Source organism: Lepisosteus platostomus, chromosome 7 (genome assembly GCF_059453375.1).
Source record: "Lepisosteus platostomus isolate fLepPlt1 chromosome 7, fLepPlt1.hap1, whole genome shotgun sequence".
NCBI lineage: Eukaryota > Metazoa > Chordata > Actinopteri > Semionotiformes > Lepisosteidae > Lepisosteus > Lepisosteus platostomus.
In genome coordinates this window covers 63,712,616-63,734,810 of record NC_142617.1, presented here as the reverse complement: position 1 = coordinate 63,734,810, position 22,195 = coordinate 63,712,616, and the positions used below count along the sequence as shown (strand labels likewise).

The window sequence follows — 22,195 nt, the reverse complement described above, 5'->3', positions numbered from 1 at the left end:
AGGAACTTATGGGACCTTAAAGGGTTGAAAAGTGTATTTCTTCTTTTAAAGATCTAAGATGGTTAAGGTTACCGACAGTGGAAGCCCATTCACCATAGCTGTACACGCAAAGGAAGAGGCGTTGCTGACCTCCTGCAGGGTCTTCTGGAATGATAGAAAATGCTAAGTAAACTTGATCTCGCATCTTCACTTCCTGCTTGTCTTGCAGGCAGACACCCTGAAAGAACGATACCAGAAGATTGGAGACACGAAACGCAACACTCCCATCGAGGTTCTCTGTGAGAACTTCCCAGGTGCTGTGAACTTTGACCTTCAGCCTTTGACTCCTCTCCAGTTACTTTTATCTCGTGAAAATTACCCAGGCACCCCTGGATTTCCTGTTGGGGGTGATTTAGTGTGGTTCATGTCCTGGTTGTTGAGCAGATGTATGCAGTCTGTGTAGTTTGGACCACCCCAACAAGGAACTTGGATTGAGAAACCCATCGCTCGACATAATACTCTAATGTTTTAAATTTTTTCTCAATACAAAAATGTTTTGAACAGTTACAAGGAGGATGGTCTTCTGAATTATTCACATTTTGGCTTCAGAAACCCCTAGGGTGTTGCACACTTTCTGCAACCCCAGCCCACGTTCACAATCCCAGCTCACACCCACATCTGAGATATACTAGCACACACGTTCTCTCTCCTGCCTTCCCACTGTTAACTCCCTGCGTGCTTTGCTGTGTGTTGCTCTGTTGGTTGCTGTTGCTGGTCTAGGGACAAGGGCGATTTCTGTCAGTTAGAATATGATGAAGATCTTATTTGACCCTGCTAGGGCTAAGAAAGGTTTGACAGTTTGCCCACTTCTGTGCACAATAAAAACGTAGTTCACACTTACAGGTTGATTCTAAAAACCTCAGCAAATGACAGTTTTCAAAGCATTGGATATCAACCAGTTTCTCTAATTTTCCTCTGTATTCAACAATTAAGCTGTTCTGCATATCCAGAGTCGATGCTGGCAGTGAGGAGTCACCAAATAGTCATTCCATGTTTATTGGCAGTTCCTTTTTGCAGTTGCATGTTTTAAAATATTTGTGTACATCTTGGGCTAAAGTAATTATTGGAAATGACACTCATGTGCACCTCATTTCAATACGCTTATGTCTTTTCCGCTATAATAGCATAAGAAAGTTGGCCAATGAGGAGAGGCAATTGGGCTCATCTTGCTTGTTCTGTGATTAGTAGCTAATTGATGTAAGTGGCTAAGATGACTGGGGTGCTTTGTTTCACACTCCCACAGTCCATCGTGTAAGGAAGTGCCTCCTTGTTTTAAATGCCATCCCACATTATTTCCAATGGGACTCGCACCCCTTACCAGTCCAGTTCTTCCGCTTCATTCCTCTTTGATACCAGTAAGCCTTTTGCACTAGTTGATGAGCAGTTGTACGGTAGCTGAGCTGTACCTGTACCCCCTCGTCTAACGGTGTCTCATTTCTCATTCCATTTCCAGAGGAGATGGCTACGTACCTGAGGTATGTGAGACGGCTAGACTTCTTTGAAAAGCCGGATTACGAATATCTGAGGACGTTGTTCACAGAGCTGTTTGAACGGAAAGGCTACACCTTCGACTACACGTATGACTGGGTCGGCCGGCAGATTGTGAGTAATGGCAATTCGAGATCACGACTGAGCCGCCAACAGCTTGTGTCCTACAAGGACGTGTTCTGCCGCGTGAAATAATATAGAGAGTTTCCCTCTTTTGTTGTGGACTGGTTTCCGGTTTGCAAAATTCAGGGGCTCCATGTACGTTAAACGCTTTTAAAAATGATCTGCTGCCTGTTGATTCAATTGATCTGTGTTGTTGCCGTTTTCCTGCTCTAATTTAATACTGTTTTTAATCCAAGTGTGTGAGAGTCTTTGGCAGAGAAGATGTGGCGTAAAAAGAATTGAGGATTTTCAGACTTTAAATAACAGGAGTGCTTTAAGACCAGCTGATGAGCTCCTTATTTCAGAAGGCAGTCCTTTTCAATCTCTTGTCTCCTCTGTAGAGGACAACCCAACTACTTAAGACAGCAAGATGATTTGATGAGGCAGTACGAGATCCTGACGAGTGGTTGCAAATAGCCAGCAGTGATTAAAGTTTCTGACTGAAAGTACAGTTGTAGTGCATTTTAAGCTTACAGTAGAAACTAAACTAATTAATTTGCTGGATGGAGGACCTCTTCACTGCGTCCTTGAACTTCTTTGAAGATTGCATCAAACGGAGGAGCGCTGATTCTGTTCGAGCTCTGAATCCGCCAGGCCCCAGCTCAATCGGTGTGCTTTGCTTTTCGTGTGTGTGTGTGTCTGTGTTTCCCGCAGCCCACGCCCGTGGGGTCTGTCCATGTGGATTCGGGAACGTCGGCGATCACGCGAGACAGCCACGTCCACCGCGACCGGCCGTCACAACACCAGCCGCTCCGGAATCAGGTCAGGGAACGTGTCCTGCTCCGCGCTCTGCCTGCTTGGTCAGCTCCTGCCCGGCACAGGGGCTTTCACTGAGTCACACAGCTGGGCCTCATGAGCCTGCCGGTGAAGGGCTTTAATGTTGACCTTGCACAGCTTCTTGATTTTATTTTTAACAGACAGAGAAAACATCAAGCATGTAATGCCATTCAGCGGAGATGTATTCAATCTATATTCGTAAGGCTTTTAACTATAAAACCACTGTCCGTAGTGTCAGTTACACCTCATGTAAAGTTTAGGAAGTAGAGGGACAAAGGTAAGTGAAGAGGGGATTCCAAGCACATTGAAGTTCATTAATTCTATTATTCAAAGAGCAGGTGCAGTACATTTTTCAAGGGAAGCTTGTTAGGCAGCTTCTTCATGAAAATAAGTGATTGATTCAAGTCGTTGAGGAATGAGGGATGTTTTTTTTTTGCAAGGTGTGATATTGACAAAGATGTAACGTTGTTTTGGAAAACTGCAGAAACGCCAGTTGTAAAACATTTGGGAGAGAGCATGGAAAATGTTCCTTTGAAAGTCAAAGTAATGTTAAAAATGTCAAGTGCCATTTTTCCTCTCAAGGGTTAAGGAGGGCAGTTGTCAGTAACGGCCATATCAAAGATCACTGCGTTCCCTTTTGGGCAGTGTATGTCCGATAACCCCCTCTCCCTAAAGCTATCCTGCTCTTGAAGTTGGGCATTACTGTGGTACTTGATTGGTATCTGTTGGTATGATGTAGGGAATTTACAGGGAAACCGTTAATACCATGTTGTCCACACTGGCATTGTCTTTCCCTCTGCAGTCTTTAGCAAAGGACCAGTGAGCTGTCGAGATCAATATTGTGCATCAGAGTCAGATCCCCATTTTCTCTTAGAGTTAATAGACTACGTTTGCCTGTTTTCGAGTTCCAGTTTTTCTTCTTTTGGAAAATTCTGCGCTACCCATAACATTACTGATTCTTTACATTCAGTATGTTATCTCGTAGGCACAAAACTGTTCAAAACTTACAGAAGTTCACAGTGCTTGGGCACTTGTTATTAGATTATTGTTGATGGCTATGCTATCGCTGTTGGGAGGGTAAATTTGCGAGTGCAAGGAGATTAGGGAGGAACAAATGTTCTAATGCAAAGCTACAGTGGCTCTCTCTTTCGTGCACTGTTCTGCTGTATCCAGAGTTGAATTTGCCTTTTGAGTTGTAACAATATACAATAAGCTATATTATAACCGAATTATGAAGGGGTAGTGCCACAGCTGTGGGCCTGTTGTCATTTTAAAAAAGAAAGCAAATCTCAGCCTGATCAAATTACTGTCAGACTTGCTGCATGGTAAGGAGCTGTGCTTGGACAGACATCTGCCTGTCATCAGAAACAGATGGGCAGTCAGGGATAATAAGAGTGTATGGAGGGACGCCTCATGTGGCTGGCCCAGCATGCCCTGCATGGGGGAGAAACAGAGGGAGGTTTCAGGCAGCCAGTTTCCAGGCACCATTTCTGCTTCACCCAGGGCGCTTCTGTTCTTCCCTTGCTTCCTCTCTGCTTCTGTGGGATCAGGTTACACCCAGCCATGAGTCTTTGCTGAAAGCTGATTTGCTGTAAAGCATGCATTATCTTACCAGTAAGATTACACATTATAGACACTGTTGATATGCTGTTTGCAAAGCACCTGGAATGTCAAGGAGTAGCTTGGGCCGCCTGATTTATGTATTTTATTTGACTATTATACTTTTTTTCCTTGTTTAGTTTTTAATCCTGTAGGTTTAGTCCTTGTAATTTGCACTGTTTCTGTTCACTTTGCTGACTAACGGTTGTATACACTGAAGGTGAGAAAATCAGAAGACCATCAGTGCTGTGCAGCTGTCTTTTCTAGCACAGGATTTCAGAGTGTTACACAACATATATTCACTTCTCCTGCCTCCCTTCTGCGTAGAGTGCTTGGAGACGTTAGTATTTGCTAGAATACTTGTCCTACAAAGGAAACCACCATTTAAAGGGGAACTGCAATGCTCTTTTCATATTTCGTTGTGAGAAAAGAAAAGGGAAATGATGGGTGCATTTCAAACCACCGTAAAAGTAAAATTACACAGTAGCTTGTAAAACCTCCGATTTACATCACAAAATAGAGTACATTTCCAGGTTTGCTCAGTGCCATGTTCTGCAGTTCAGAAGGAGGCGCCGGGGGGTCCGGGGACATGTCGCGGCCCTGTGACGTTGTAAACACACAGCCATGTGAATATGCCATGAGAGGGAACTGGAAATGCGAGTTTGCAACAACATGGCAGCTTACAGTACCTTTCACCAAGTTCACAATTTTGGGCTTAATTCCAAATGTGTACATTTTTTCTATAATGACCACAAATGTATTTTGTTACCAAGATTTAATAACCCGGTGTGAGAAATTGGGACTGCATTTCCCCTTTGAGTGCAAACTGCAAAAGAAGGCAGAACCTATGTAACCAGATGACCGACAGGGGAGATTCTGACTTGACCTAACTGTAAAATTCCCTTTAGGCAGACTGCAGGAGATATCTCCTTACATCAGGCCAGAGGTTAAGAGCACTGATGCCTACTACAAAGGCAGGAGTTCATTTTACTCTCATTCCTGCTAATACAGCCCAAACGTTCTGAAGGTTATTTAGGAAAAAACATTTTTAAAATGTGTGTTTTGAATCAATCTATAAAAAAGTATTGATTCTTCAAAGTAAACTTTTTTAAGTGTTCAAACTGCCCCTCCCAAAGCCAATTCTGGTACTGAAAAACTACCATCACCGTCAAATGACTATCTCTCTCAGAACTGGCAAGGTTTAATAAGTTTTTTTAAAAAGGTTTAGCAATGTCTCTCATTGCGCTTATTATTTCTGACCTGCTTGAACTTAAGGACTGCGGCAGTCCTTCTGGATTTGCAATTAAAACTGCAAGATGAGGAGAGATTGGCTTTTTCAATACTCAGGACTCTATACTTGTGTCTCTGTGACTCTACTTGCTATGAAGCTGTATCATTTTGAGCTAATCCTGCACTCTAGCCATCTTAATCTTAATGAGCTTCCGATGCAGGACTTCATCCAGCCCCTGAGCCTGTCTGCACACAGCCCCCTTCCAGAAGAATGCCCTTGATTTGAACTATCCTGTCTTTTTTTACATTTGAAAATAATGCGCCTTAGTGCTTTGGAAAATCTTTTCGGTAATTGTCCACAATAAGCTGAGCGAAATGTGTTGATTAAATTTGCTTGTTCCTTGATTATGTGAGCACAGTTTTTAAAAACCCCTATTACTTGAAAACACAACTGCTGTCCTACATGAACCTCGCTGTGATGTTAAATCATTTAAAGACGAGCTTTTGCTTGCCTTTTGCTGAGTGAGCAGTGGGTGTGTTCTGCTCTTGTTTGCAAGAGGGAAAGGAGTTCAGTGTTGTCGGGTTAGTTCCCAGAGGAATGTTGCTCAGAGGCACCAGAAATGCACACACCGTTTGTCTTAGACGAAGATGTGTACTAGTGAGTGAATAGATTGGGATTGAAGTGCTAGTCTAGGTCTGGGAAAGGAAGACTCTCTGGGCATCTTCCAAAAGTGTTGAACTTCAACCACAGCCTTTAACTCCCCTGAAAACTGCTGCTGTTATGCAGAATTGCTTTAATTGCAAAGAAAGCTTCTGGTACGGGTGAATGAAGTATAGGCTGCACAAAGCATAGCTTCCAATTGAAAAAGATGCAAAGTTGCCCGTCATGCTTTCTCTTTTGTCCTGTGGCTAGTTTAACTAAAAGTGTAACATAATTCAAGCATTGCCTCACAAGGAGGCTTCACAGGAAAAATATGAATTCACCTCTCTTAAGCATCTCTACCACATTTCTTTAGGGGTGCAGTATTCAAACCTGTATGCCACAGCAACTGGCTAAAAAAAAACAGTTTTGTTTTCTTGCCTCGTGCGTGTGTGGACTGAGCAAGAAGGAATGAGAAAGTGTTGAAGGTGAAGCATCACAAGGCTTTTCACCTTTTCACCTTTCCACTTCCTTTTGTCTTGTTCGGTCTGCCTGGGTCAAGAAATGACTTAAAAGAAAAAGTTAAAGAAGGATGTATCCCAGGATGTATGGTAACATTTTGTGAAAGAGGGAGAGAAAAGCTTTCGTTAATCAGTATTCACACGCTGTCCTAGCCTGGGGCAGCCCCCATCCATGAACACACTCTCCTGCAGAGCACCGTCACACACTGGCCACTCCCACTGGAGGCAAGCTTGAGGAAGGAGAACGAGCCACATTGGGTCTGTTCAACTCTCGTAGTTTCTTGTGATCTTGAAAGGCTGAGGGTAGAAACACATTTTGCAACTGCTACTAATTGTTCTTTTTGATGTCTTTTTTTGTTGTATTTTATTCTGCATTTTGCTTTGGCGCTGCCCTTTTCTGTTCCGCCCGAATGACTGCTCTGCACCTCTAACACCGTGTCTCTTTGCTTTGCCTGGCCCCTTCTTTCTTTGTATGTTTCACTCCCCCCACCGCTGCATGACCCCGGCACGGCTCCCTCCCTCCCTCCCTCCCACCGCCCCTCCTCACCCCCCAACTCCCCAACTCCGAGCAGACGGCCTCTTCCGACCGCAGAGGGGCATGGGAAGTCCAGCCGAATCGGCAGACAAATACCTCTTACCTAACCTCCCACCTGGCAGCGGATAGGCACGGGGGATCTGTTCAGGTACACCACCATTTTGCACTGTTGTCACCCTCTGTCATTCTCAGCCGCCCTGTGGCTGGTGCCCAGCCAGAAGGTTTAGAAAGCCCAAGAGGAGTAAGTGTTCTGTGCTATGCTGCCTTGTTTCATTTTGGTTTACCTGCTTCTGAAGCTCTTTTCTAGCCTGCTTTTCGTTGAAGTAGATGCCTGTCCCCCCTTTTTTGATTTCTGCCTTCATTTCTAGCGGGGCCTTGTAGCTCTTCAGGCAGAAGCCTAAAAACTGGTCAGAAAACTCCATTGGTTTGGCTTACTCCTTCCACCTCCAGGAGCGAATCGAAATTAGATTGGAGGTGTTTCAAAGGGGCCAGTCGGCTTTCACAAGAGGGCCCGGTGAAATCCCCAAGAACAGTTACAAAATGTAAGCGACAGCAAACATCCCTGGCAGTGGAGAGGTGGCCGCGGTCATCGAGCCTCCCGTCTCTGAAGTCCGAAAAACATCTTTCCTCCTTGTGTGCTTTGAGTCAGAAAGACATGTTTGTTTGGATGTACGGTGGTTTCCCCTTGAGATTTCTGTGCAGTATGATTAATTTTATTGTATTGCAAGGAGCAGTTCCCCAGAATACCACCAAGTGCTCTGTTCGAAGTAAGCTGCACTTAAACTGGGCTGGTACAGCGATTTAGCTAAAAATCCCTGTGTGCCTCGGAGCACTTGTCAAGTCTCATCGCCTCTCTGTGTTTTTGTTTCTGTGAAGCGGTTTGTAACGGTACTTGCCTGGAAAGCCACCATCTAACAAAAAGGTTGATTCGCCTTCCTGTCTCACACAGGTGGTCAGTTCGACCAATGGGGAGCTGAACCCTGACGACCCTCTGACGGCCCACTCCAACGCACCAATCACAGCGCAGGCAGAGGTGGAGGTGGTGGATGAGGCGAAGTATGTACTGCCTTTCCAGAGCCGTGGCAGCTGGGCTCTCTTTCTTTCTGTCCGTGCCGGGCATGTCGACCCCAGCACACCTCTTCCTTCCTGTCGAGCTTCTGCATGACTCTGTGCAGTGTTGCCATCCGTGTCGCACTCCCATTCGAGCTTGACAGGCGGAGGGTGGGTTTGGGAGTGGATGTTTTTCATCTCTCTGGTGTTGTTTTGTCATCAGCTTTACTGGTCAAGGACTGGTAAACACCTGCCTTGTACTTGAAGTTCCTTCAAATTGGTTGGGGGTGGGGGTGGAGGCATTGTCCAGCTTTAGCCTTCTGATTGTTTGAAAGGAAACCTGATGTTTCTAATGAAACACTAGGCATTGTCCATGTGCATCTAGGATTCACCTGGCCAGACTGAGAGTTTCTTTGGACCAAAGGTGGTTTTAGTGATTCTCAGTGGTCAACTTACTCAAGAGAACACTGCGCCTGTTGTTGGTTTATTTGTTAGCTGTTAATTCTAGGGTGCTTTTTTGTAATTCCATATAACAAGGACCGCACACAAACCTAAAGTATAACAGTTTTTGGATTTGGTATAACAGCTTCGGATTTGTGCTGGTTCTGCCAATACTGGGTCACGTCATGTTTTAAAGAACAGCTGATCCACTGTCACGTTACTGGTACCAGTTTCAGTTGCTGTCATAACTGTTATTTCAGTAAACTATTTTTTATACACAGCTAGGGCTTCATTCACGGGGGGGGTTGTTTCCTGCGAACGCATTTGCACAAAACTCCTTCATTTTTTAGTTTGATGTGATAATGTGCACATTGTCACCCTTGCTTTGATGAGTAACTAAAGGTTGTGCTTTGATGCCAATACACAGAGAAGAATTAGCAAACTTGGCGCAGCAATGGGAACAAATTCATTTGCATGTCGAAGGCAAAAGTAAAAAAGGTTTCTATAGTTACAACACGGAACCTGAATATCAAATACAGACCCAGACAAAAGTTTACACCGTCTTTTTAATGCAAACAGCTTTGATAACACCGATGTTACTGCATTTCCTCTTTACCTGTCGTTTGCAGTGTTTCTGCAATAGCGTTGGGTGCACATGCAACATCAACGTGACATTTTTTCACATTTTTTTCTGTTTTCAGTGGGACTTTTCGGTGTTATAGAACCATAAAATCTAATCTGTAACAAAAGAAGGCTGTGAAGTGAAAGGAATTTGCTATTAATTTGTTTTCATGTAATTTTCTGCAGAATTGTGAAATTCGGAAGTAATTTAACAGGCTCTGGTTGACCGCTACCCTAGCCAGGAAGAAAAGAAAATAGTCCGGTGCAGCTCATGCGTTTCCCTGACATTTTTGAGAACCTAGAATAGTAGTAATAGTTCCAAAAACCCCACCATCGTCCAACTTTGTTTTTTACTGCGAACAGAGACAACAGGACAATCTGCTTTCATCTGCAGTGTCTTTTTCATATTGTCCTGTGTTAAGATCTTCATAGTTCAAGCAAAAAAAAAAAACAAGTTGTAGCACAGTCTTTCCTGTCTTGGATCAAGTTTTGTGTTACATCACCTGGGCTTGTTTGTGCTTTTTAGCATGTTTTCTAGTTTCTTATTCCCAGCTGCTTTTTCTGCAGTCTCCTTGAGGACAACAGATGAGGTACTGAGAAAAAGGTCATTCCAAGAACAGAGGCAGTCATGCCCTGTGGCACAGCAGCGTGCAGGATCTAGAGGAATGTCAAGGCAGATGAGGTAGATTGTATTGCGCAGAGCCGTGCGACTGGCTTTGAACAGGAGTTTGTGTTTGGGTCCTGCAGTGAATGATCTTGCTCATGGTACACATCCAATCACATGTAACTTGCCACTGAAACAGGAGAAAAATGCAGATAAACAGTTTAGGTTCTGGAAGAGGTAAGAACTTCTGTGCCAGATCAGAGATTTGTGAGATTTGTCTCCTATAATTTATTTCTTGCTGCTGCAGGACAGAATACCATTCAGTAAGTGGGGGTTTCTTGAAGCTATTGAGTAATAACCAAGTTTTGTCTTTTTTTTGTGTCTTCTTTTAGATGTGTAATTTGGCAGTTGTTTCTAGTTGAGCATCACAGTAACTTTGGACCAAGACTTCTGTTCTTTGAGATTAGACAGAGCAAGTGAAGAGTGAAGGAATCTGTCCAGTCTTGACAATCCAATCTGCTGATTACGTGCAGCTGTTTTGTTGAGATAGTGTGCAATACATGAAATCCATCCAGAGTGTATTTAAGCCAAGCTTCCGATCAGCTCTGGATACGCTGTTGGGCAGAAGAGAAGTCAAGCTTTGATTACCACTTGAAAATTGAGACCAAGGACCCTGCTTTTCTTGAAACAAATAGCTGAAATCACACTAGCTGCAACTTTTCCTGCCACATTCACAATTCTGTAATTGATAATGTCATCCTCCAGAAGACATTTGACTGCTGTTATGCGACAGTGAATGAACTTGGTCCCTTTACTGTTTTTTTTATTTTATTGTATTTCATTTTGGGGAGCTTAAGGCTCTATTCCATTTCATAACTTTCATTCTCACCTAGCCAACAGTGGACTATTTATTGTGATATATTACACATGTGACACTTTTCATTTTCAAGTAAATGACAAGACATTAGTCCTATCACGCTGCATAAAAGAAATTTTGTAATTAGTTGGCACACTTGTGTTCACCTCATGCTGGCAACAAAACGGGTACCTAAAATTTTAATTTTCCTTTTTCTCATCTGCTCCAATCCACTAATGAAGCAAATAGTGTTGTTGATTAAAGCAGAAGTCTGTGCTTCATAGTCATGCATCCTGTGTTTTAACATAAAAAACAGTTTAAAACATTTATGTATGAAGCAATTCCAGCATATAAAAAATTAAAAATGCAGATAAATGTGGTGTTAGTACTGTACTACAAACTCAAAGTGACCATTCATATTTCCAGAAACTTACTGCACTTTTTCCTATTTGCTGTCACGCAAGATTCCTTCTTCCATAAGGAATGAGCATCATGCTTCAAACTGCATTGACTGCTCAACTTAGGTTTATCTCGATGTTTCCTGCAGTTTCACTAGCCCTACTAAACCTCGGCGTCAAGATTGGCGAAGTATTGCAGGTCTTCTCCCTGCTTTGCTGTGATGTCTGTGTTCCTCTGCCTGTCCTTTGTTTCTTTCTCCTCTTGGGAACAGGATTCATCCAGAGTGTCAGCTCTTGCCTAGTGTGCCTGCTCTTCGGGGCGTCTGTGCACAGAGGCACCTCTCTTGCACCAGTGACACTGTTTGTCTGTTTACCCCACGTAAAAAACTTTCTCTTTGGGGCTCCCAAATGCCAAATTATCTGACAGAATTAAAGAGACTTAACTTTCTTACCATAGTAGTGTTTATGTTTTAAGTGCCAAACCATTTTAATAATAAGATCAAAATGTGTGCACAGTCGTGAGAGGCAAACCAATGAACTCCAGGCTAAAATGTTCTTGCAGAGTTAGGGGGATGAAGGCTCTGACCATATCTGCCAAACAGCTCCAGCAATCTGGCACATGTGACCCTGATCAGATGTGAATGTCACTTTTTGCATCTTTGAAGGGATGATTGTCAGAACAGTAATGTTGAGAACAACCAGACACCTGGCAGCCTTGTCTCAGCTGTTAAATGCAGATCTAGGGTTCTCAGTAGACCTTTGCACTTGCATCGTCAGTGATTATCAAATGATAATCAACATCCTCTTTAGTGCAAGAGGGAACTGGAATCTGAATGGAGGACTTCAGGCAGTTTTTGTATACATTAGGAGTGTACTCCTCTTTTTTATCTGCTACAGCATTGCGGTCTTTCTTTTTCAAGAATAGCTTTACAGAAAGGGTTACAGATAGAGTTTAACAGTTTGCAGTTTGTTAGACTGAAGCGAAAGACAACTTTGTTATTATTACATATTGGAAGATGGCCAACCTGTAGATGCTTGCAGTTCTATTTGTTATCTGCAGTTGGTTTCTTTCTTTTCTTATTAATTATAATTAGCAGTGAAAGTGTTTAAAGTGGAATGCAGTGCTGTAAGTAAAATGTAAAGTAATTCCATCTGTTTGGCATAATCCCCTTCAATAATTCTAACCCTTTTAAAATGCATAAAGCAGGAAACCAAAGAGGAAACATCAATAAAACTGCATCCTTGACAGAAGCCTTTTATAATCAAGTGTTTGATTTGTACCTGAGAGACAAAAGAACTCTAAACCGTTAGGCATTCAGAAACAATTGCAAGGAATGTCATGCGTTACGCACGCAAAATTGAGTAAAACGGATATTTACAGGCACTTTGTGTGTGAACAGGGCAGTACCTGCTGACAGAACAAGGCCTGAGACGTGTCCCTGGATGATTCCCTGTGACTCTCATCTCTCGCCCCCCTGCATGCCTGCCTCGCACGAGGACAGTCCCATCTCACCTCCGTGTATTAATCTCTCTGTCTTTTCTCTTTACACTTGCTGTAGCTGCGTGAAAATGCTCAACCTGTGGTGAGTCCCTCTCTCCAGTCCACACAAAAACAAAAAGTGGACCAGACTAGACTTTGGGGGAATGTTTGAAATCAGTCCAACACAACAAGGGAGGCTTTTGGCTTGGTTTGGCCAGCGGAGGGTGCTAAGGGATTGTTAGAGCCTTTTACACAATGTGTGCATCTACTGAGAAGAAAAGGTGGTTTTGATGTGGAGAAAGTATGTAAAATTACTGAAACAGTAAATTGGGTCTCTGAGTACCACTAATTGTCATTTTACCCTTGGTGGTTTTCACCAATTGATGTTCATACTATGTTGTTTTAAAAATAACAGGTGGCATTCCAATCTGAGCTAATTCTTAAGAATATGCGTCCACTTTTATTGCTAGCTACAAAGAGGTGATAAAATCGCTTAATAAATTTTGATGGAAACTTTATATTGTTTTTTAACACAATTTCCAGCTCTGCTGCTCTGATCTCCATTCCTCATGACAGCTTTTGATTTCCCTTTTAAATTTATTACCAAAACATGAATTCTGAAGTTTCCAGAAGCAACCCATGATGGTTAGAATTATAGGCCACCTATAATGAATAAAAACTAATAAACAGCGTCCGGTCCTGGAGAGCCCCAGTCTTTAAATCATCAGTTTCTAAAGGCCTGGGATAATGTAACCAGGATAAATTAAACAGATGGTGTGTTCAATTAAGTAATTTAGAGATCAACTGGAAAAAATCAGCATGTCCTTAAGCTCTCATGGACCATTGTTCTTCCTCGGAAACATTGCTTGCCGGATTTACTGGTAACTCCAGCAGGTGTTTGTAGCCTTTAAAGAGCTGTTGTGTGAGGCTGAGCTATAAGCATAACTGGACCGGGACTCTGCAGGGTGAGGACTGTGGGGCCCTGCCATAGACACTCGCTGTGGATTGAACTTTGTTGGCCGTTGTTGGCCTGGAAAAGTAGTTAATTGCACAGCGATTATAAAGAACAGAAAAGCCCTCACAAAGAACAGAGAAAGAAATGAAATAGCCGTAAAAGCAGGCGATCTAATCTGCTGTATTCTGAAGAGGAGAGTACAGAAATTGCAATCCCTCTGCACCGTCACTCAACATTAATAGTGCTGAAACTGAAAAATACCATTTCCGAGAAGGCAACAGTTCTGGGATGAGCCCAACAATGATGGTATACAGGAGGATCCGTCATATTGCACTATATAGTGTTATATTACTGAGTTGTTTAAGGCTGCCAGTAATTTACACTGATTTTGCCTGGGCCCAAGACACTCCCATGTACCGTTTTGGTGTGAGGATATCAATCTGCATTTGGGGGCTTAAAGGTCCATTATTTGCATTGTTTTGCACTTGATGCATTGTTTAATTTGAAGCCTAAGGAATTTGCACTACATGCCATTAACTTTATTCCTGTGTAAAATTCTTAGATGCTTTTTGTTAACCGTAAGCTATATAAGACTGAAAAGTCCCAGAAGCAAACAGTTGTTTTTTTTTTGTCACCTGTGACACCCAGGCACTGTGAGACTTCTGTGACGTGTTTTTAGGTAACCTGTATACCCCTGTGGGCTCACTTCAGAGAACTCGTCAGCTTGCCTTTTTTCAGAGGGCTACAAGACACGCGAGAGTCACTGGGGTGCTTTTTGTGTGTCTTAGTCTGGAGCTGTTCTCTTCCCACCTTGTGTGCATGTTCTTATAGTCATTTTCACAGTATCGTTCTAGTTTTCGTTTCTTCCCCATTTTGGTTTCTTTGTGTGTTTTCTTTAAAAGACAACTAAGTGCTTGTTGACTAGCAATCAAACGCTGGAAAAGATCTTGTGGGAAGAGCAGAGAAGGCTACAGGTGCCCATGAAAGTATTTACAACCAGCCTTGTTGCACATGTGGCTGAAGAGAAGCCCTCACATAGGTAGCTGCTCTCCATCATTGCACTCAAAGATATATACTGTATGTGGAAAATCAATATACATTTTATTCATCTAAACATCTTTCAAGTTCCCAAGACAAATTTAGTCCTCTTATGTTGGAGGAAGGCCACTAAGGCAAGTACTTCACACTAGGACATCTGTGGAGGGATCTTAGTGTTCTTTTCCAGGAATTGTGGGATTGTGGTGTTTCTGGAGCAGCATTTGAAGGTGATTAATGATCTTTAAGAAGCAAGCTTTGGGTAGATGCCTGCAGAGGCTAATTATGTTGAAAGGCAGACTACGTTTCTTTTGGGTGAAAATGTTTCGGGACCCTAGACATAATTTTTCTGTATTTTGGGGGGGTTTGTGGGCCCGAAGATTAATTTAACAGGCAAAAAGCTTTGATGAACCATCTTACTTTCAGTAGAGAGCACAGAGAGAATTGTGATTATGAAAGCCTGATGTATCACTGTAGGTAAGGTGCAGGGTTACTTGTGTATTGCAGAGTCGTGGGTTTTGTCGTTGGAATGCTACTTTCCTCTTCAAACATGAGTTTCAGATTGCTTCTAGTCTGATATCACATCATTAGAGTATACAGCATGTCATAGGAGATGGGTAAAACTGAAGAAAACACCTCTTCAAAATGACCTCATCTTGCACAGAAATGTAGCTGATGAGATGGAAGCCTTCTATTCTCTGTCCTCATACCACATACCCTTTTTGTTTGGCATGATTTTGGCAACTACTTAGTGAACTTTAATGCTAAATAATTTGGGCACTATTGTAAACCTCACATGGCCTTTTGAATGAAGAAACTGATGTTTTAAAACCCTGTATTTGATTAAAAAAAACTTTGACTGTCTTCCCCTCTCCTGTTTTTGGCAGTTAGTTGATAAAGCATAAATATAAAATCATATTTACAAAATGTATAGGTGGTAATGCCCCACCATGCCCTTCGGCAGCTGAGTCACTACATCATTGCATGGCCCACGGTATTTGAAGTGGTGAGCAATGAATGACATGCAGTACAGTCTGAATTGATGCGCTTTCCATACTGTTCAAGTCCAGTAGATATCGGGCCATTGAAAACGTCCAGACTCCTGCGCTGCTGCTGTTTCGCAGGTCTTTGACTTTGAGCCGGTCTGGTTTTACAGGCTCGTTATGGGGCGCCGATGTACTAACAGGCCTGTACGTCCTTCCTCAGGTGCTGCTGCTTCTTCAAGAGGAAACGGAAGAAGAACACGCCGCGGCACAAATAATTCGAAATGGAAAAAAAACGAAAGGAGAGCGAGGAAGACAACAGAAAGTTCTTAAAACCGCCTCCAGGGAGACTCGTGTCCCAGCAGCTTGCACAGTCGATTGTTCTCGTCCCCCGACGGGAAATCTTTTTTTCAACGCTTCAGAACGGATGACTCGTCCCTTCACTTCTGTCCCCTCTGCTGGGTTAGAGGAGCGCCAGCACACTCAGGCGGGACTGCACTTCTTAACTCGCTCTTTCCTTTGTCTCGCGTTTCCAGCGGAAAGCGCCAGCTCTCGACAACCGCTTGGGTTTTTGTGGGTGTCGCTGGCGGTGCGGGTGCCAGCTCGTCTGCTGCAGTTCTGACGGAAGGGACTTAACATGGGACCTCTGCTCCCCTGGCTTGTTCCTGCCTGCCTCATGGCCGCTTTGGGCATGAGGGGGTTCATCCCAGGACCCCTCTGTGTGTCCCAGGGCGGGGTCATGTCCTTGTGGGGAGGGGGGAAACTTGATGCAAAAAAAGTCGACATTTTTTTTTAGGTTGGGTAGCAAAAATACTGTGAGAACTTTGTGATCTGCTGTCTCCTTTGTTTTCTTTCTTGTTTCTTTTGTTGTTGTTTTTTTTCGGACGTATTGCTATTTAAGGAAATCAGGGGCTGCTGTCATTTTCCTTTTGCTCGATGGCTGAGGAGGTTATTTTGATTTTTATGTTTTCAATTTAGATGTTCATTCATCGTACTGTGGTCTTTGAAACGGTGGTCTTATAACCAGAGCCTTCAGCCATTTTTAGGCCTTTGGTATCAAAGGTAGAACTTATCTCATTTTAGGTGTCCGGTAGAACTCACTGATGTGAAGCCTCTAACCTCGATAAATGCTGTTGCAATCAAACAATTTTTAATTCAGGAATTCAACAAATCCCCAGAATGACACGAGGATAAAGCTGTTCATTTCTCTTCCTGCAGAATTTCCAAATTATGGGGGTCAAAGGAAAATTTTAACACTGTGTGAGAGCTTCAGCTAAACCCAGGACTGTGCAATCCAGCAAGTGCAGAGTGTTTGAGTGTACAGCTCTGAGAAAATGGAAGAAACTACATCATTGCTCAGAAGAAGAAAGAGACAAATCATAAAGGCATATGATGTTCAGGAATAGAGCGCTTCAGGTATAAAATGTACTGGGAAGCATTCAAAATGCAAGAGTGCCTCACAGTATATAAATCTCTAAGGAGATGTGTATAACAGAAGGAATATGAGTGGGGGCATATTGTACTTTACTTCAGCTTGTTAGAAAGGCTGTAATTTTCAGATCCCAGAGTGCGTCCGAGGGTTGGGGGTTCAAAAGGGGAAGCAGACTGAAGACGTTCGTTGTTTTCTGTGGGAATGGCGACGGCGAGAGGCCAGGAGGAGTGGTTAGCTGAGGGCTGAGGTTGGAAGCTGAACCAGTCTCTCGCACACTGTCTACACTGCTTGTTTCACAGCGCTCCTGTGTTTCTTGACTGCCTGTGCCACACTGTGTGTCTGAGACACTGGCTGACTGGACAGTAGATCTGTGGACTGTAAAGTGACATTTCACCCTTTGAGCACTACCGCTCTCCCCTCACAGCAGTCTGATTCTGACTACTGTGATCATCATGCAGGATACAAGGGCTTCGTGGGTGCAATAACACAGCTCCTGTAAGATCTCGTATTTCCGTGCTGTGTTACTATGAGGCTAAAGGGTTCCTGATAATGTCTATAAAGTTCAATAGGTGTGCCTCTTTTTCTAAAGTAGTTTAAAGCCAAAAACTTTGGCTGGCACCTTAGGTAGACATAGTGGTGTAGTTTATAAGAGGCAGTGAAACCCTACAGGTGTTTGAGTAAGAGTTGCCTTCTGCCCATGGTAGAAACCTGTAAACAGGTTATAGTCATAATCGGGCATAGTTTTCTAGGAGGATATGTTCTTTTGTTTTTTACTGCCCTAGACTGTCATTGTTTGTTAGACTGCTCCCTTTTCCTGATGACAGATCCGATAGCTCGTCGTCACAGGAGAACCTGCACCCCACCCCTAGCTCGTTTTAAGCAAGGTGAGGCCTCTGAAGGCCCTGGAGATCACCCAGAGCCCTGAGAGCCATCTAGTGGTTCAGTCTTGGAAGAGCTCTGCCACTTGTCCGCAACATTCTTCTTTTCATTTTTTGACAAACATTTACTCTCTGTCTGTACTTTCACTCCCAGTTTTTGGATTCTTAATCACCAGATCTGTGAGTAGCAAAAAACTAATTAAGATACCTATTTCAATGTATATCTACGGATCCAATGTTTTTATTATGACGATACAAGAAGCATTCGTGCTTACTTAAGACTTGCCTAAAAAACCTAATCCAATCATTTTTTTATAAGTATTCTTTCCCAAAATATGTTTTTTTCTTGGGAACAGTTTACAGACCAGTAGAGCTGCATAGTACATTACACCACCAAAGCCTGTTTGTACTTATACATTCTTTTCCCTAGAATGATCCGTTCCTGTGTTTGGGATATTCCATGCTTTCTCCCTGAAGATCCCTGTCATTCTGTCTTGAAGTGATTTCCACGGATTTCCAGCTGTCTTCTGACTGTAGCTAGCAGTTTATAACTCTTATCCTGAACAGCGACAATGTGTAACAATGCCTTTTCAGCAGATTCCTTCACAAATGGACATTTCAGAAGTCTTTCATATCCCGATTTATTTTCAGACTGCTTTCCAAAGCCAGAATGTCACAGGCGAAGGACCTTCTCGATGTGCAATATTCCTTACTGCTGTAGAGCCCAGTGTTTACACTTCAGCCTAGACTAAATCCTGTGCTGTAAGCAATGTCTGTAACTGCCTTTATAATGTTTTCTTCATCACAGCAAAAGAAATACCAATAACTCCATGCTGTGCTGTTTTAACCTGAATTGTACTGCAAGACCAGGACTTCGTTAAAGCTGGACTGACTAAAATCACAGGAGAAGTGTTGATTCTGGAAGTTTATATATATGTGTGTGCTCTATTTGAAATGCACCACCTTTCCTGTTTTGAATTACACTTCGTAATGCCTTAACCAGGGCACCCACATGAATTCTCCCTTGGAGGGTGTTCATACAGTGCACATCTGGAGAGATGGCAGGCTGTCCTCTACAGAAGGCCCGTCAGTGCCTGAACGGAGTGTCGGAGAGTGGTGTTCAGCTTGAGGAAAGAGGCTCAGATTCAACACATTTCACAGCAGGCATTGAACGTGGCTCTTGGAGGCGGGGGTAGGGAGCAGGATATAGTAACAGCCTGAGAAGGAGAAAAGTGAGGCAAAAAGCTAATGATACCAAACTCAGTCTTCTACCAAATTCTGAGGCATCTGGGACTGCTGGCGAGCAAAGTCCTTGTTCCGTTCTCATTGTTTTTTGTTTTTTTTTCCTGTGTTCAGGAATTCTACCGTGGATCCACTAATACATACGATGGGTTGAAAGCCACTTTTGTGTCGATGGAATTGTAGTGTGTAGACGTAGGGCAGTTTACAGTTCAGTTCATCTTGTTAATCTGTAGTGTGAAACAAAAGGAAATTTGTGAAACAGGGAGGGATGGGGAGGTGTGTGGGGGTGGGGGTGGGGGACAACTGTTGGAAATGAGCTTTTTTGTCAAGTTTCCTTCTCAGAAAAAGCAGGGGATGGCCTTCGAATGAATGCAAAGTACTCAGTGTACATAGTGACGATGTTGCCTTCCTTTTCTGTCTCTATCGCAGGATTCCAGCATTAACTCCATGGGCTGTCTTGACATTTTAACAATATATTCTTAATGTGAACTTAAAAGTGTATAATATACTGTAGTCTTTCTATTCTTTAGTTTTTCTTTTTTTTTCTGCTCATCCAAAAAGCCATGCTTTTATGAACTGAAACAAACAAAAGCTGGTGAATTTGACTGCACTACATTTCTTTGCTTTTTGTTTACCTGATCAAAGATGCCAGTCTTGTTGTGTACTGTAATCTTGTGGGTCTGGGCACGACTTAAACCACGTTTTTAGGCAAAAAAAAACATGGAATGGACAGAATGATTCGTTTTCATGAAATCTAATTTACCAAAATGCTTCCTTTTTATTACACCCTTATTTTTAGCATATATATATATGTATGTGTGTGTGTAATTATTTATATAGGTGAAAAAACGCTAGCCTGTGAAAGTCACCTCCTGGTGGGGTGCTGGGATGAGTATCCTGTATAGACATGTTGGTACCTCTTCATAACAGCCACAAAGTGTTTCACATACTCAGTTTTCATTTTCAAAGTCCTGTTCAAAGCAGGACGAACTGTACATGTGCACAGCTCTGTATGACTAGGTTTATTTGTTTTCATTGTAGCTTTCTTCCTTTTTATTTCTTTATTTGTCACTTATTTTGTCCTTTTCTCTTAAGTCTTAATTCTGTACGACTTGAATACAAAAAGAAATGGGGCGTCAGTTTCTTTGAGTATGGTGTAGTACAACTTCAGAAAACTGCTTGCAGCAAACAAAATGCTCTTTAGTAATAAGAGGTTCAATGAGTGAGTCGTGTTGTAATGCGCAATGTTCCTCTCATCACGTGTAGGATATATGTGAAAAGGTTTTGCTGGCCTGCTGGTGTTTTTTTAATCATTTAGGCCCCACTTGACTTTTAAGTTTAAGGCTGCTGCTATTGGTTAAGATTTTGAGAATTTTCTTAATTTCTGTGATTCCCTCTTTAGAGGGAGAAGTAGGCAGAGCCAGCCCCCGAGGTAATTCTGGCCCTGACCCAGATCAAACTATGTTCTTGTCTTTAAACATGTGTCAATTGCAGTATAATGAACACCATTCGATTCACTTTTCAGAACTGCTTCGTGACAAGCAGAGAGACTGGAAAGGGGTGTGTCTGAGGGTTTATTTTTTTCCCTGCTTGGTAAGAAAAGTCTGGTTCACTTGTGAGCACTGGCCGTCCTCCACTCACCCTCCGATCAGAGGGTTGTGCCCATTTCCTGCCCAGGTGTTGAATTCATGTGACCAGAGGTCATCCAGGGCTGTCACCTCCCGCCTGCCCTGTGTACTGCTGTGGCTGGACATTGATAGTGTGCATCAGCTTACCTTCACTTTAGCTGGCTTAGATGGATGTCAAAACCAGTACTATACGACGACCCCTTGATCTCCGCCACCTGCCTTCGCCAAATACGTTTCCGACAAGAGTCATTTTCCAAGAGAAACATGCCTGTGTTCTCTAATCATCTAAGCTACTGATGTCTAAGCAGGGCCTTGTTTTGCAATCTTCTAAGGACAGGCAGCCATGACACTGGAGACTCCTGCGACTGCAGTCCAGGCTTCGTGTGCTTTTAAAAGACGCCTCCTGTTCCACGCCTCCTAGGCTCCAACAGCGCATCTTCGGAGTTTCGGAGCCCACCGTTTCATTTCGCGTGGGTGTAGCTCAAACACATCGCCTGGGTTGGCCGGAGGCAGCGCGGCATGAAGGAATTCTTCGCCGTGGGTTGATGCCTTTGTACACTTTCATTCCTGGCTGCGAGTGAAATTGCGCGCAAGCCCGGGACCGCTGCAGTAAAAACAGGAAAACAAAATCTCGTAAAGGTCGTTCATTTTGTCTTCGGTTTCTCCGGCCCTTTTAACAGTCCCTTTCCTGTACTTTCTCTCTTATCCGGGTGGGGTGAGGGTAGTTACAAACCAAGACTGCAATATTTTTTTAGTTGTAAATTGTACAGAATTCACCATTGTATGTTTGTTGTTTTTTTTTAATCAATGGACTCCTTAAAAGAGAAAAAACGACAACCTGTTGATTCAGATTATTTTGTATGTTCACGCAGAGGAGAAGTAAACAATGTACAGAACTACAGGGGTTCGGCCTGTCTTTTTTTCTGGCACTGGTTTCCAAACTAAGGAGAAAATAACTGTCTTAAAACTGTATTATGACGAATATTATTGTGCTGAATATGAATGTTACTTAAAAATGTATTTGAATGGTTTAACCTGGTAAAGGGCTGCATTTGTGAATGACCCATTTCTTATTGTTTTTTGTTAATTTACAGAAAAAGGTCCTGATGGCTGTCTTAAAATGCCTAGTCTCCAGGGCGTCATGTGAAACATCACATGTGACCTTTAAAAATTACACTTTTTATTCCCTCCGCATTTAAAGGGAAACTCAAGTTTGCACCCTTTTTTATGTAAAATAAAAAAAAAATCTCTTAACCTTTTCTGCGTTGTGGTGTGCCTTTTTTCAATACCGAAGTATGGATTCTGAAAAGAGATCATAAAATCAGCCTTTCCTTCTCACATATCCTGTTTGTTTGTTTGTTTGTTTGTTTTGTTTTTTGGGCTGCTGTTTGAATTCAGATTTCTTTGCTGGAAGTTAATCTTCAACTTATGTTTATTTTGCTTCAAATTTTAGAGCATGGGTAGTAAGCACTGGAAACAACACAGCCAGTTACAAATGTGAAACCAGTAAGATAAGAAACATGCTATTGCATTTCTTAAAAGCCTAGTCACTTTCCCGAGCCTGCCTACTCCTCTGTATTACTAAGTGTGCATGACATTTT

General features: G+C 42.8%; 1 protein-coding gene across 4 annotated transcripts in view; it reads left to right on the top strand.

Annotated features, from left to right (window-relative positions):
• Positions 1-21,853, top strand: part of csnk1g1 (casein kinase 1, gamma 1) — a 66,073-nt gene extending 44,220 nt beyond the window's left edge. The window contains exons 8-14 of one of the 4 annotated variants that reach the window (XM_088641733.1): positions 209-293; positions 1,493-1,641; positions 2,344-2,451; positions 7,029-7,139; positions 7,941-8,047; positions 12,521-12,544; positions 15,638-21,853. In XM_088641733.1, the coding sequence (XP_088497859.1) occupies positions 209-293; positions 1,493-1,641; positions 2,344-2,451; positions 7,029-7,139; positions 7,941-8,047; positions 12,521-12,544; positions 15,638-15,692 (639 nt within the window). In that variant the 3' untranslated portion in view covers positions 15,693-21,853. The remainder of the gene's footprint in view (positions 1-208; positions 294-1,492; positions 1,642-2,343; positions 2,452-7,028; positions 7,140-7,940; positions 8,048-12,520; positions 12,545-15,637) is intronic. The other 3 variants (XM_088641735.1, XM_088641734.1, XM_088641736.1) reach the window with 3 other exon arrangements.
• Positions 21,854-22,195: the final 342 nt, after the last annotated feature.